Raw genomic sequence first — 16589 nt, 5'->3', positions numbered from 1 at the left:
CAAATCTCCACCAGGCGGGCCGACGCTGACGGGGTGAGGACGCGATGCACTGCTGACATTATGGGGTCATTGAGAGAGCTTAATTGTGGGAGGGCGGGGAGCTTTGGACGGTCGTAATGAGAGGTATCTCGCACTGATTCGACCTCGACGTGGTTGCCCAAATAAACAAGGATAATGTTTGATTTTTTTTTTTAATTTTCAGTGACAGATCTATAATTCTAATGTATTTCTCTTTATATATTTTCTAGATAGAGTTCCTAATGCAGAGAAAAACAGAAAGGGAAAGAGAGATATGAAGAAAATATTTTGATATGAGGCATTGGAATTATTTAAATGTACTGAAAGAAATTTATACAGCCTAGGTGGAAACTAGCAGTCACTACAATTTATTTTATGAAAACTTAGCTGTCAAGCAAATATAAACTAAAATACAAAATAAGGTCAGTTAAGTATAAAGAACACAACAGTCAAGGATAAGTTGCATTTCCAGTGATTCTATATAATTTCTAGTGATTACATATATTCACTAGTAAGACCAGTGAAAGTAAGAAATGATGTAGAAAATGTTGGTTGAATTTCTACAGTTCCTAGGAAATTGAGAAAATCACTTGTAATACTACATGATCACTATAGTGACTAATAATAATTAGGAGATTGAGATGGTCAGCAATGAATATTATAGTAAAATGATATTGGAAGAATGAAATAAGAATAAGATAAGGCATTTTTTAACCTTCCCTGCTATAAGTGTATATTTTAGTCCCGTCAATAATCCATGACATTTGGTAAAACAAAAGTGTCAGTTCGCTTCTAAAATCAATAAAGCTATTATTGAGTTATTTTCATTTTCGCCAAAAATAAATGACAAATGCAAGTATTTTGTTTAATAGTTTTAATAAAAAATACAAAATTAAAGTTTAGCATTAAACTGGCAATGATTTGTTATTTTAAACAGAATAGTAATTTAATAAAGGAAGGGGAAATGTTTATATTTCATTATTAATACAAGCTGTGTTTAAATTTAAATCGACAACGTATTTATCTCATCTGAATTTCTAACTTATAAACACTGTCCTGTCCATCAAGGATAAATAAAAAATGTAAACGTAGTCGAGCCCACTCCACAGATATCTTACAAAACTCAGATCTGTGCTTATTCTTGGTCAATTCACGATTCAAATGTCAACGTTATCGGAATATCATGACGTTTCCTAGTATTTTCATCATCAAAAGTTATTATTAACTAAACAAAAATAGATGAAAGATATTCGTGATTTTGATAAAAATAAAAAAAGACAGAGTAGTCTCTAAAGGCGGCCTTACACCAAGGCAACAATTGGCAACATGTTGCCGGCAACATTTTTTAGTAATGACCGGCAACATTACTAAAAAATGTTGCAGGCAACATGTTGCCAATTGTTGCCTTGGTGTAAGGCCGTCTTAAGGTGTCTTCTAACAACTTTCTGAACATCACGAATAAATATAATCTACGCTTGAAAGTTTCTAGTTAATGTTAATTACTTTCTTGTAACATTTATTGTATTAGTTATTTTGCTAATCCTGCCATTACGTAACAATTTATTACTTAGATAGTACCACTTTAAATGACTGTGATTGTTGAAACTCTCACAACTTGGAAACATCAGTACAAATTTATCAATGAACAGTATCTACAGTTGCCGTACAAAATTTATTTATCTCAACTTACCTAGTCCAACAACAAGCAACAAAATATTTCAAGTATGATATAATTACTCAATCTCATATCAGAAACGCTCACAAATAAAAAAACTACAGAAAGAATTGAACTGAAATAAGAAAATAATTGTCAAAGTTATTGATGAAAATTGATTCAAAAAGTATTAGGGCTAAAAAATATCACATCAATCTAATGCTAGAAATTGAGATGAATTTCGTCATACCTGAACTCAGCTCTAGTTGTTTTCATTTATTAGCTAGAGAACTATGTACAGTCGCGAGCAATAAATTTTGATCGTCAAGGTCATTCTTTGACGCAATCGAAAATACTCCTTTGTAAAACAGTCGTAAATATCATAACCTATCATTATGTTGTATGACATTAATTGTCATTTTTTTCTCAATTTTTTGACACTTTGTTGACGTGGGCATAATCAGGCAGGGAAATTTTTTAAATTTGTGACAATCTAACCAAATTTTGAAATGACATTGACGACCAAAATTTATTGCTCGCGACAGTACAATAAATTTTTAGTAGTAGATTATCTTAAAATTGTTTGAAGATATCCGCTATTTTATGGGAGAATATTGAATTAATAATAAATTAATAATTGTGTTCTTTGTTTAATAAAATAAACTGAAAAAAAAAAAGATTTACAATAATTATAGACAATAAAAAAAATTAAATGTTCAATGGGAGCGAAAGAACAACCACAAAATGAAGGAACGTTTCAAAAATTATAAAAATAAAAATCATAAACTTATTTATGTTAACTCTCTTCAGTGACATTATTCCAAATCAATTCCACCGCAAAGTCGGCGCGTGCTGCGTCCTTAACCTTTTATGATTTTATTTTATGGTTCTGTTTTGATAATTTATTCCCTCGGGAACCAGCGCTGTTTGTTATTCAACGTCAGCGATCCTTATCAGGGCCGGAGTTTATGTGTGGCGGAGTTGTCGCATGCATGCATGCATACAACTTTTTTGCTAGTTCGGACTGCGATCTTTCTGTCGGACGCTTCTGAAGGGTGAGTTGATATTTGGTATTGGCGAGGGCGTTGAACCTTAACGATGGGGTGGACTAATGGACCCCCACGGATTCTTGCGAGTACCTTGATCACGCACGGAAGTTTGATAAAGATCTTATTGCCATCTCGAGTATGTTCTTCACGATGGAAAATATCAGTCTGGTTTGAGGCTCTCACTTTATTGAAAAAATATTGCTATTTTATTCTCTTATGAACAACGCAAAAATGAAAGATGAAACTCCATGTTTAACATTGAAGGGGGTGTAATGAAAAAAATTGAAGTTCGATCAATAAAAAAAATTATTCTGAAGGATAAGGGGAAACTGCATGACCTGCAGAGACCTAGATGAATGTTAACTCGTCATATATTGATCTTGTTCTGGACCTTATTCCTTTACCCTATCTGCATGACCTTGCTGACATTCCTTTTCAGCAAGATAACATTTTACCCTGGTTTCCCTGACTTACCACCAATTGAGCACACGTGGAACATGATGGGACGCGGACTATAGCGTTTACCAAATCCTCCGGACTATCTAAAAGATACCTGAAATGAAAATCAAACTACCCGGAAAGAGTTATAAAAAAATTCATTTCTTTTAACAAGACTAATAAACTGTTAAAGTTTCTTTGTATTTCAATTCTTGTTGATTTGATGTAAGATAGGTCAATGTAACGTTGACAACTTTATTACAATTTTTTTCTCTAGCCGAATTATAGATTGCTGGGTGACTAACCTTGACTTGGAACAAGAGCTTCTATGCATTTGATAGTTTGCTTTAAAATAGCTAGTTTCGCAAAGTTTGCCTTTACAATTGCTTTGAATTCATCACTTACAACAGCAAAAGAAGGTGGTTGTATTATTAGGGATCAAAGTTCTCAGGATCATCTGGACTACCCCTGCTAAAAAAAATATTATGGAGTAGTATCGCGCGTTAAAATGAAATCCTGGGCTGGGAAGGTGTTGGAAACCATTAATTGTTGTGCTTTTTTAAAGCGTAGATTAATTGGAGTATGTTGACAACTAACCTAAAATTTAGAGCCAAAAAATTATTTCTTTTTTTCTTTCTTTGCAATGTTTTACATTAAAAATAGAATAACTTAACGCTTCCTATTCTCAAAACAAATATCTAAGGACACCCTTTGCTCAAAACAATCAATCAATTTGCTTTATTTGTCCTACGGGCTTTCAGATTCCTGCTTACAATATAAACTTAAAAAATAACAATTCCAAAAATACAGGTGTCCCAGAACCCGCGGATCAAACTTAGAGTGCGTTTTCCTTGGTGATAATTGAAAGCAATAGCGTTTAAAAAAAAGTACAGGGTATAATTATTTGTAGTGAATAATTAAAGTTGACCAATCAGAAGGACGCTGTTAATTTGAATTTCAAGTAAATTTAACCAACAGTTTGAATTGCCTAGCAACATAATTCTAGTAAGAATGGTATGGAATTTCCAGTAAATGTTTGGGCAACTGTGAAGATTTTGACAACGTCAAGTTATAGTTTAATTCGAAATTGTCAAACTTTGTATTGAAATCATTGACTACTGTTATTCCTAATACTAATATGCTTAGACTGGCAAGGGAAAATTTAATAAAACAAGCTCGCCTATTCCTTCAGATAAAAGGTGGTCATTTTGAACACTTGTTATAAATTATTCTTTTTATTTTGCATGTTTCTTATTTCATTTATTGCATTCCACATCGTTTAAGTTATTATAAAATTTGATTCTAAATTTTTACTAATAATGATGCTAAAATAAATAGGTTAGTTCAATCCAGTTTTGTCTTCTTTCTTTCAGAACTGCCACTGTGCTTGATCTGTTGTTCAAAACCTACGTGTAATTCCAGCTTTTTGCAATGTCAAGAATGTTCCTAAAAGTCTTTTCTTTCATTTCGACGATGACGCGTCCCGCTCGTGTAGCTGCGCTAATACGTTGCAGATGCATAGTGTATGCACAAGAGTCAGGATAAATTTCTTGTGATTCCGATTCACTTCAAAGGCCCTGCATATTTCACTTTTTACTAAGATTTTTAAGGTAGTAATAGTAATATTACCACAGTAGATATTACTCACTTGACGCTACGTCGCCATTTTACCTTCCAAGGTTCAATTCATCATACCCCTCCCGTCAATTTCCCATACCCCTCAAGGTTACAATTGCTCTGGAAATTTTCGCTCATCATAACAAACCATATTTCATTTATTGCCGCAAGAAAAAACTTCTTCCGTTCCCTGATGAAGATTCTATACATTTGATCGCCTGCCTATGGCGAAATTATCCCATTTTTGGTTATTTCAAAAGTAGGTAGCTGCTAGCTGTCACTTTTGACGTCTGTTTCGACAAGTCGACCGGATAAATATTGAAAATAATTTTATTATTCATTCGAATTACACGTTGCTTGGCAATTGAGGGAAGGTACTGAATTTTCTCGTAAAGGGAAAATTAGATCGAGTTCTATTGGTCAATTTGATTAATTCATAACTAAAAAGCTGTTGCACCCCGAATATTTTTCTAAACATTTTTTACCTTCATTGCCATCAAGGAAAAAGCACTCCAAGTTTGATACGCGAGTTCTGGGACATTCTGTATAAAAGTAACATTTAAATTTCTATCCCCCACCCATTTGTATTTCTATTCTCTCCCTCCTCTTCTGCTGAAAACAAAGATGTTCAATTATGTCCCGATTAAACATTAACAAATCTCATTCGTGTCAAACGGCGGGAAATTCAAACTTTACACTGTTCTAAACGGTTTAAGTTTTCCAACGTCTACTTAGCCCAGGATTTTACAATACAATTCGGTACTTCTTGTTAAATTATTTTCATACAAACCAAAACTCTTAATAATTTGAGAAACCACAGTCGTGTTGATGCAAAAGTTTTTATAAATTTTGCTATCCCTATAAATCTCTAATCACGTTGGATTTGTTTTGACATGATCCATAGTTAAATCATAAATTAAAAATATGTACGTACTAAATAAAGTGCATGCTGTTATTTATACATGACTCCCGAGAAAAATATGACTTCAAAGAAACTTTACAAATTTTAATTTAAAACGCTATTTTGTTGTCGAGGTCGGCAACTGGGCGACGCACAAAAAGACTCACTTCTACTCTAAATGACATAATCTACTATTTACACTTAATGGTCTAACCAGGATTTTCTTGATTTATTGCAAATAGTGTTTTGTTCATTAGAATGCATCACCAAATATACAAATTTGTGACATTTATTCGTGATTGGAGGTACTTCACAAAGTTTAACAACCTCCAGACAAAAACTTCATGGTTCTATTTTTATCTCATACCTGAATAATAGAAATGTGTTTAATTAATCTAATTGACTTGACCTGACCATTCTAATTAGTTATTGCAGCAGTTCAAGTAAACCTGGTTATCAGCCAACGACCACCACCTGTGATTTCATGGAATCCAAATCTCGTACAAATATCGACAGAAACGTATCACGTAGCAAAATCTTGAATGAAAGACCACACTCAATATCTTCAAGGCTTATGAAGTGCAAGAATGAGAGCAAGGTAATAAAATATTATTATAGTATTTACTTGATGCTAAAGAATTAGTTGAAAGATTAAGACAACAATAATAAAAAATCAATTTATGTCGATAACCGTAATTAACTTCTGGTTGTTTCCTGTCAACAAGGCATCACATCTTAGGATTACATCAAACAAAGGATTTACACTTTCATGAAAATTAGAAGATTATCCAACAGATTAGGTTTAGATCTATGTGATAAAAGAGATTAGGGTAATTAAAATATTTAAGGATAAAAAACAGGTGGCAGTTGAGTAAATATGGTAAAGCAAATTTCATTCTGAATGTGTTGGTGTTTTTTATGGAAGCTAGGACTCTGACAAGGATGCTTGCTAGGACCAGTGCTGTTCAAGTCGTACAAACACGACCGTTACAACGCAAATTTGTGGGTATTTATCATAATCAAAGAAGCTTTACCGATAAAACTGGTTTATTAAGTAAGTCTGCGTTAGATAAGATTAAGTTTTTGACGGCTTGGCAATAAATTTTGAAAATTGCTTTTTTGTTGTTCTTCACTTAATCACCTTTTTTATTTATAGTCCCGTGAATGTTAATTGATTTATCAACTCGACTTCCCTTTTATCATTTCATTAAACGACGCCCCGCCCCCGTCAAAAAATCCTCGTAATTGTGCCAACGGATTCTGTACATCTCGCTCGTTTTTATTATGTGTATATTTTTTGTTGCCGACGACGCACCAGACAGACGTCGTGACGCCACCGTGGCGTCGCTGGCTCACGTGACTACGCATCTGGGGCATCGCCGCAGCACGGCCGCCCCACACTATCATTTGTCCGTGCAACAGGAACAACAGTGGACCCTGCTGAATTAAACAATTATAAATGGCAAAAGGCCATCTCGGGGAGGATATCGGGAAAAATTCCGAAGCGAAGTTATGATCCAGGGTTGCCAAGCTCTTGCGCCATTAGGACGGATGAGGTCGTTAAGCTGATTCCGTGGTGCACTTGGCTGGGATTTTTTCGCGATTGCGGGCAATTGGGCAATTAGTTGGTGATGACGTCGGCGATAGTGGCACTGTTGCAAGACACGTAAGTGGTGTCGAGTGCGGTGTTCCGAGAACTGAACGTGGAGGGATTTCGAAAATTGTTTCCCAAAAGTTAGACCAGAAAAAGGGAGAAAATGTAAAACAGTCTAATAGAGAGGAGTAAATCTTTCTTTATTTCTTCGAAGCATATTTTTCCAACGACAAACTTCCAGCATGTAGTTTCTTTTCTTTCTCACTTTTACACCAATGTAACTACGAGTAATAAGTGGTCATGTATAGATGCTCGTAGATATTTTTGATAAACGTCAGCTTGATACATACTTTTGAGCTACGCTTTATCATAATCCACAGGAAATGATCTTTGATCGATATCTACAAAGTATCTTTCAAAAGATTATTTATATGATATCTGTGAAAAATATTTGCATTTTCTGAGAAAAAAGGTTATGACTGGTCCTTTCGAATCTTATTGGATGGATAGTGATGATACTGATGGTACTGATGATAAATTGTCACCTTTAACTCAGTAGAATTCGCAAAGAAAGACAGATGAATTACAATGTCTAGATTTATTAACAGTTGAAATATGATTATTTATAGGTGATGTAATGTTTTTTTCTACAGTGTGGAACAAAATGATTTTCATCTAGTTACCTTTGCATTACCCTTGTAAAAGTACGAAGTGCCGCTCTACAAAAAAGAAGGCAGTCCCCTAACCTCAAAATATACTCGTACATCAAAATTCCAAATGTGATTTATTGCGAGGGGATGATATGAATGCAAATTTGGGATTAAAATGGAAAAGGAAACTAACAAAAACAAGTCACAGCAAGTGTTGAAAGTGGCCACCATTTTGCTGCACTGCAAACATAAAAGTACACGACGCGACGGTACATGTTATTAAAAATGTGCTGCAATAATACCGGATATTATCTCGTTGCATTTCAATATGATCCGTGCCATCAGTTCTTACAAATTTCTTTGAAGACCGCAATTTTAAGAAGGCCAAATACTTATGTAGAAGTCTAATGGGGTGATGTCTGGTGATCTTGTTGGCCAAGTTCCCATGCTTACAACTCGACCAGGAAAAAACTCTACAAGAAATCCCATTCTTTGCATTCAGGCACAGAATATTGCCATTCCTCATTTACTGCGGAAATACGCCTCAATAATGGAAGTGTTTTCTTGCATCCTAGACTTTTTAATCGTTTGTTAATTCAATTTCGTAAATTCTCAATTTGATTGAAGACATTTATTGACAGAACTACATAGCTAGGTACTTCAAAAACAGAAGAGCGGTAAAAGAAAATTTACATGTACAAAAATTCCAAAGCTAACTAGATGGCAATCATTTTGTTCCAGACTGTACTACCAGTTTCTAGTCCAGTCGCAGTTACCGTTGTAAAAGTTACATTGGTTCAAGATAAATAATAACATGAATTTTCCAAAAAAAAACTTTTTTTTTCAGAACTAGGTATTTTAATTGAGATCAAAAAAAAATTCCGCAGCAGAATCCATAAGGTATGATATGTTGTTAACGAATTTTGAGAATTTTTTTCTTAATTATTTTCCGAGTTAAAATTAACCAAAGATGAATGTGTTAGAACAAATAAACAAAACGATAATTTTGGATGTTCGTAACTGGAAAAATAATTGAATTAAAAAGTTTTCCAAACAAGATTCTTTTAGCAAAATTGTTCCCGGATAAATAATTTTATAAAAATAAATATCAAACGTGTATCTTTAATATCAGACGTTCTATTAATACAAAATGTATTTATTTCTTACTTGAAAGTTTGAATAAATTTACAAAGCTCATCATTTTAGCCATCTGTTGAGGATTCCCATAAATTACTGCTTGCTAGCTTGTGAGTACCACTAACTTAGCAAAAGACAACTGGAAGGTCATCGATGATAATTGATAAACACTCATGCAACAGTAACCTTTGCTTAAGAAAGTTATGTTCATCTATCTACTCTCTCCACTTTTCTTCGCAATTTTTTACCCGATATGAGTAGAAGTCTAAAATCATCACGGATTGATCCAATTTAACTTTTCAACAACTTGATGAATATTTAGAATAAGGAAGACATCTTAAATCATTAACAGGTTGGTTTCAAAATATTTTACGTAATGATACAGGGTTATTCAAAATTATTGTAGTCGAAGTAGGCCATTCCCATGTTATTACATTTTTGCCGCTTTCATGTGAACTGTCAGTTTTGTCGCTGTCACTGTCATTTTTTAGGTGAAAAGTGCGATGATGAGGTTTTTATTTATTTTTGTTAAATTAACGATTGAATCCAGAAATATTGAGTTGTTTTGCACCCAGTTTAACTCCCGTGTGTACTCACTTATTCACATAATTTTGATGTTTTTTTTATGTGGAGCGGCAACCATAAATTTTACATTGAGTTTTCACGCCTACTTCGACTACAATCATTTAGAATAACCCTGTAGGATGATGCATCTCTTGTGATCAAAACATTCAATTGCATCCAACATTTTGATAGATAACTTTGCAGTTATGTAGACTATCAAGATCAGCTTCAGTGATTTTCCTTGCCCTTTAGTTATACTAAGACATTGATGCGACCTTGAAACACAACAAGAGAAAAAAAAGGGCATTTGCACAAGGTTTGAATGGTGGGAAACGATCTAGGAGGATGCCCTAAGGCTGTCTAGCCAGAAAAAACGCGAAAATTCCAGAAGTAGCTAAAGTAAACAATTAGCGAATTTTGACTGATTTTAATGTGAATTTGGTATTAGACGAATAACTTTTAAATTATTATTATCATTAAAAATTACATTTATAACAATCCTGATCGGTACGACCTAGTAAGAAATGTTTAAATACCACCCATTTCTGAACTTCAATAATTGGAGTAATTTATGACGGCCGACAACAATGGGCTGTTCCAATGGTTCCAACCCTTATAAAAATATTAGAGTACGTTATCAAAACCTGCATAAGTCGTTTCAAATATCGTTTCCTGCTATTACGTATAATTAGCTATAGTTTTAGTTTTAAATAAATAAATAGTGTTGGTCAAAATAGCAAAAAAAAAAATTTCTATCTACTTCTATTTATTTTTTAATTTGTCTAGATTCTGTGCAACTCTTACATAATGTCTGCACTTTTGATGTCATTTTTCACCGACAAAATATGGTATCAGTATTAAACTCTGAACAGATTTGCTTAAATTCAATCAGTACCTACCATTCAACATCTGGCAAAAACAATCGAAATGCTACAAATAATTCCAATTTTTGAAGTGCCTGTAACATCTGATAAGTCCATTTCACAACGTATTTTCCCTTTATTGACATTAACTACGTCAACAACTTTCTGAAAGTTCATATTTCGCAAAATTTATAACTTCCATTTAGATAAATTAATGACAATGATAATAAAATAAACAGTCACAGTGACGTTGAAATTTTTTTAGCATGTTCAAATTTTTTTGTACGACCTGTATAATATATAATCTGTTTCAAAATCAAAAATCCACCAATGCTGCATTCTACTTCGAAAATACAACCGACAACGTCGCCAACTTTTGTTTTTAGTGTGTATGCAAGCGTCAGAAAAAAGTGGGGTTATGAAAGAAAACTATTGACAGTCATTTAGGTCGTAATTCATCGTGTTTTTTTTTTGTTCTCATTTTATTATATCACTCAAAAATTATGATATGGTAGCTACCACCTTTTTGTACATAATAATTGTTTTGTGTTACGTAAATAAACTCAACAGTTCAAAAAATGAAACTTATTCTAGGGATTTCCTTTTTTCTGCCAACATAATTCAACAGGTGGTGGATTTTTGATTTTGAAACAGATTATACAGTGTGGAATAAAATGATTTACATCTAGTTACCTTTGCATTACCCTTGTAAAAATACGAAATGCCGCTCTACAAAAAAAAGAAAGCCTAACCTCAAAATATTCCAAAATTCCAAATGTGATTTATTGCGAAGGGATGATATGAATGCAAAGTAGAGATTGAAATTAAAAAGGAGCTAACAAAAGCAAGTCACAGTCAGTGTTGAAAGTGGCCACCAACGTTTGTTAATTCAATTTAGTAAATTGTAACAATTGTCAATTCGATTGATGACATTTATTGACAGAACTAATAGTTCGGTACTTCAAAAAAAGAGTAGAGCGGTACAGGAAAATTTACATGTGCAAAAATTCCAAAGGTAACTAGATGTAAATAATTTTATTCCACACTGTACATATAATGAGCAACTTTCCTCCCTGATTGTATGGAGTAAACCTGGTCTTTTTTCCCATTGGACATAGCCCACTCGAGCTTTTAGTCATCTTTTTCCCCTTGGGCAAAAAACCATAGCCAATTCAACCGTTTATGATACATATGTATTTCGAATTAATTTGTTTTTTTACTCGAGGTGCAGTTTGTAGCCTGTAGCCTACAAAGCACCGACGGTAACAATCAAGCAGTCCAGAGGTGCAGATACTATTATTTGCACGATCCAAAAATTTTAATTGAAAAAGCCGAAAGGTTAAAAATTATTTTTGACTGTCAACATGACACTTAAATTTAGCTTGACAGTTAGTGATAATTAAAAAAATTTCGGCTTTTTTCAATTAAAATCTTTGCGTTGTGCAAAAAATAGTATATGGACATCGGGAGTGAATGATTTTTACCCTCAGTGCTTTGTAGAACCCTCGGGCTACAAACTGCACCTCCGGTAAAAATCATCCACTTCACTCCGTCGGTGCATAATATACTATTTTATAATTTTCATTCAATAATGGCACAGGTAACTAACAGCTTAAAACTAAATGAATAAATAAAATTAATTAATTTAAAGGTTTCGGTTAGTTAATACGCACTAATTATTAGATTTTCGATGATATAACCTAATAGTTATTTATTGTAAAGTATCTATGCAAGAATGTTTATTAAACGAGAGACGATAGTCGAGCCTTTAATTTTCTTAAGTGGATAAAACGCGACTAAAACATGAATGCAATACTACATTTTATCCACAGTCACACTCATTTAGAATCAGAATCGCTGGAATTTCATCTGATTTTATCAAAAAATGATTTGACATTTCGCTCTGACAGCGGCTGTCACCTCAAAAATCATTAAAATTAATTAAAAAAATATCGGGAGGTGTTGAATGGTTGCTATTTATTTTCAATTGTTTATCGACTCCATTTGTAAAAATTTGCGAGGTTGGTGAAAAATACAAGAAAGTTATTCTGTTCCTGAGATAATCCTTGAAGAAGCTGAAGAAGCAACTCTCCAATTATTGCCTGCGAAGTCCAGGGAAAAAGTATTCTCTGAACTTACAGAATGGAAAGAAAAATGGGGGTAATGACAATAAATGAAGAAGTCCTGTTATTGTATTTCTTAAATTTGAAGAAGTATGCAATTTCATCCATGTCGAAGTACTCGATGCCCAAGGCCGCTATAAAGGTTTATAAAAACGTAGACATTGGAAAATATAGTAAGCTCACTGCCTATCTGAAGAGATTTAAGATTGTATTTTTCATTATCCCACTAGTGGAAAAAAGTAATTTCATTATTCTACTAGTGGATAAAGTGGTACTTTAGAAGGTTCATAAGTGTGAATAAAACTTCAATTATAAGGTGATTGTGGATAAAATTCATTTATTTTCCGAAAGGTCATAAAACTTAATTAATTGCATTGTTAGTTAATAAAACAGGAAAAACATGATCGAGAGATTATTTATCTGCCCTAATTTATTATCTATTAATTAGTTAGGTATAGGAAATTAAATACTAAAATGATTCGAGTACAGATTCATTGATTCCATAACTGAAACAATACTTTAAATAATTCTAGAATTTTGGTAGTAATAGTTACTGCTGATAACGAGCATGAGTCAAATAACAATTGTCGAAAAGCTTAAAAATGAAGAAATAAGATTACGAAAGTTACATAATTAATGATATTGGTGCATTGTATCATGCTCAAACCATTCACAATATTTCTCTGACTATTTAATTAATTTTTGTATGACATAGTAATGCCACCAACAATAATCTGACAAACTGTTATTGTCATTTTCGAAACACTGGAAACAGAAAACAATTCATTTTTACGTGAATGTACCTAATGTAGGAAAAAAACACTCTCATTTTCTATCTGCTGATAAAAAGTGAGAATGATTTCGCAAACACACGGTATCGTCCAGACTGCTACGATCGGTGCGTACACTTTTATCCAATGATATATCTCATGAAACTTTCTGCCCAGAAAAACAAACAACTCCATCATATCGTTTTTTTTATCAATCGTGCGCTAAAAAAACAGACATAACACCTATAAATATCAATAATTCTCGACTATCTAACGAGAATTGTCACATCTCTGACGTCACATGCACTTATCTGTCATTTTAATAACCCGATAAACTAATTAGCGCAGAAACAATCGATAAAAATAGCGCCTGTCCCGTCATCATCGAGCCGGTATTGCAGGTATCTGTGAAGCACTGACAGCTTGTCTCTTGCTTGAAATTCGTGTTGGTCACCATACAGTAGTCCCCCGAATGCTCTTCAAACTTGATCCAGCCGCAAGCTCTGGTAATGATGGTCGTGGAATCGGCGGTGATGATTTGCCTGGTCTTGCGGCAGAAGGCGTTGGGTTGGGGGCATTCGACGATCATGCTGGCGTTGTCTCCTTCGAAGGTGACGCAATTCATGTTCGTCCTCGACGAGCAGTTGAAGCATCTGATGCAATGGACTAGAAAAACAGAGTGAATCCCCTAAGTTGAAGTTGTTTGTGTAGATGACAAAATTGGGTCTAGGTGGTATTGCGTATAGGTTGCGAAAAGAGTGATTAGGACTCACCTGCACTCGAGATAAGAGTGAAAAACACGATTGTTATGCACAGGGCATTCGAGGATCTCATGGTTGCCGGAGTTGAAACTTTGTAGGAATTTTAACTGAAAGTTGAACAACATTGAAAATTGAAATAAACAAATTATTGAGAGAGATGATGATGATGTTGGATTTGTTTTGGGAGCAATTGAATTTGGATTAAAACAGGAAACTTGTGGTTATTTAGTGGGAAATTTACATGCACGAGCGTAGCAACTACGCTTAAAAAAGTGCTTATACACATAAATTATTGCAACATACTTGTCAAATGTAAAAATGACTGCAATATCTTTAAAATATCTGTAAAAATCTAATTGAGCCTAATTTGAAGATATGATTTATAGGGCCATAAACCTACATATTATCAGAAAAATTGCACCGCACAGGGATTACTCTCAAAGCATATTTTTATTTAATACCATTACATTTTTATCTAATTACATTACATTATGACATACAACATAAATGTTACATTGCTCGCAATTTTTAACTTTATCTGCACAAACAACAATTAATTTCTAAAACACCGAGATTATTTATAACACGAAAACATTGTTTGTAACTTTTAATGTGGAAATTAAATTTAGTAGAAATCCACTTGAAGGCCGTTTCAACACCTACAGTAACATTTCGCCGTTTGGAATCTTCTCGTTTTCTCCTAGGATTATATTTTTTGCAAAAAACAAAGAAAACATTTACGGAAAAAATGATGCCAATTGGTTTTACGTTGTTTTTTTTATTTAATTTAGGTTTTCCAAGAGGCGGCACTGTTGAAACAGTTATTTAAATGAAATGATTTAACACCCTTTACTTAAATTTTATTTTACAAGAAAATGTGCTTTAGTGCAGTTTGGTTCAAACAAACTTATGACAAAATGAGTGAATTTAGTAATAGCTATTTATGCAACGAATTGCAAAATGAGCGTCTTTTTTGCACTAGACATGACAATTGGACCACGAGTGTTAACGAGTGGTCCAACATGTCGAGTGCAAAAAAATAGCCATTTTGCTACGTGTTTCATACAAGATTTTTTCTAATTTAATTACGAAAAGCACGCATTCTGATTAAAATCCTGTTTAAATCTGCTATTTCAATAATTTTCAGGGATAATACTACTATCGGGGAGTTGCTATGGGAATACTGTTGGTTGTTTTGTAAACAATAAAAATAATTTTCTGTCAGATTTTTTAACACTAGTGATATTATAATGTCACTTTTTTTCAATAGTTATTAAATGGTTGGTTGTTTCGTAAACAATAAAAATAGTTTGCTGTCAGATTTTTTAACACTATCTAGTGATAATATAATGTCACTTTTTTTCACTAGTTATTAAATGAAACACGTTTGACAACTAAAACGACATATCACAATGATTGTTTTTCGTAACTAAATTAGAAAAATGATTTTTGGTAGATTCTGCTCCTATAAATGGCTTCTAAGCAAGTTTTGAAATTTGAAATTTTCTAAAATATAAAAGTTCTTAATTGAGCAAACTATCCGGAAGATTACACTACTTACTATTAAGATTATCATCATTTAACGCGCTTGACACTTTCATCAATTGTAAAACGTTTCTGTTTGGCCTTGAACAAATTGAATTAAATAATTTAGATGATTTCCTTTGGAAATTGACTCCAAGGATGAACCACTCTGCTTGTTGCAAAATACTCTTTCTATCGAATTTTAAATTTTGATCGGTATTAGCTCACACTGCTCGTTATTAAAGCTATAAGATTTAAAGTGGTATCTTTATGGTATCGGGTATTCATTTAAATTTTCGGTCAAAGTTGGCGTTGAAGAGTCGATTGTGAACGCACTACGGATTGCGGATCACGGATCAGCTGTTTAAATCTTACCGTTATTTGTGTTTTTACACGAGTGGTGCGTTCACAATCGACTCTTCAACGCCAACTTTGACCAGAAATTTAAATGAACACCTAATATAATTTAAAACTTTAGTTTTGTTTTATATTAAACTTGGATTGTAAAAGTTCTTGTCTTTTCTGATAAATATTTTGCAATATGGAAAAACAAGATTCCATTATCTTTTAACAAGTTTTTAAGATTTTCATAACGTCCAAACACATTTTCAGTTCTCCAACAAGACAACCATTTTGGCAACACTGTCAAAATAGTGAGTTTCGCTTGCAATTCGAAATATTTCTGTTGCTGCTGAATAGTTTCAGAATTGACAGAATTGTCGTTTACTTTTTCTGCGATGTTGAAAAGTGATTCTTAATAAATTCTTTTACATGACATGCAGCTCTAATAAATTTTTGATTTATAAATTTTAAGCATTTTTGAAACTGAGAAAGAAGTAATAAAAAATATAAAACAGGTACCTATATTATTCAACCAGCGTGTAATAATTGCTCTTACTTCCGAGAATAACGTGTGAATCAATGAC

At 33.2% G+C, this 16589-nt stretch overlaps 1 protein-coding gene across 1 annotated transcript; it reads right to left on the bottom strand.

The window, feature by feature from the left end:
- Nucleotides 1-13697: 13697 nt before the first annotated feature.
- LOC138138600 (uncharacterized) lies at nucleotides 13698-14212 on the bottom strand. Its single transcript, XM_069058587.1, has 2 exons — nucleotides 14152-14212; nucleotides 13698-14044 (listed from the first exon to the last, which is right to left on the bottom strand). Exons 1-2 carry the CDS (start codon nucleotides 14210-14212, stop codon nucleotides 13698-13700), a joined length of 408 nt encoding a protein of 135 aa, XP_068914688.1.
- Between the last annotated feature and the right edge of the window lie 2377 nt (nucleotides 14213-16589).

The sequence above is a fragment of the Tenebrio molitor genome, chromosome 9, assembly GCF_963966145.1.
Source record: "Tenebrio molitor chromosome 9, icTenMoli1.1, whole genome shotgun sequence".
NCBI classification, from domain to species: domain Eukaryota; kingdom Metazoa; phylum Arthropoda; class Insecta; order Coleoptera; family Tenebrionidae; genus Tenebrio; species Tenebrio molitor.
This window is presented reverse-complemented; position numbering and strand designations above follow the sequence as displayed.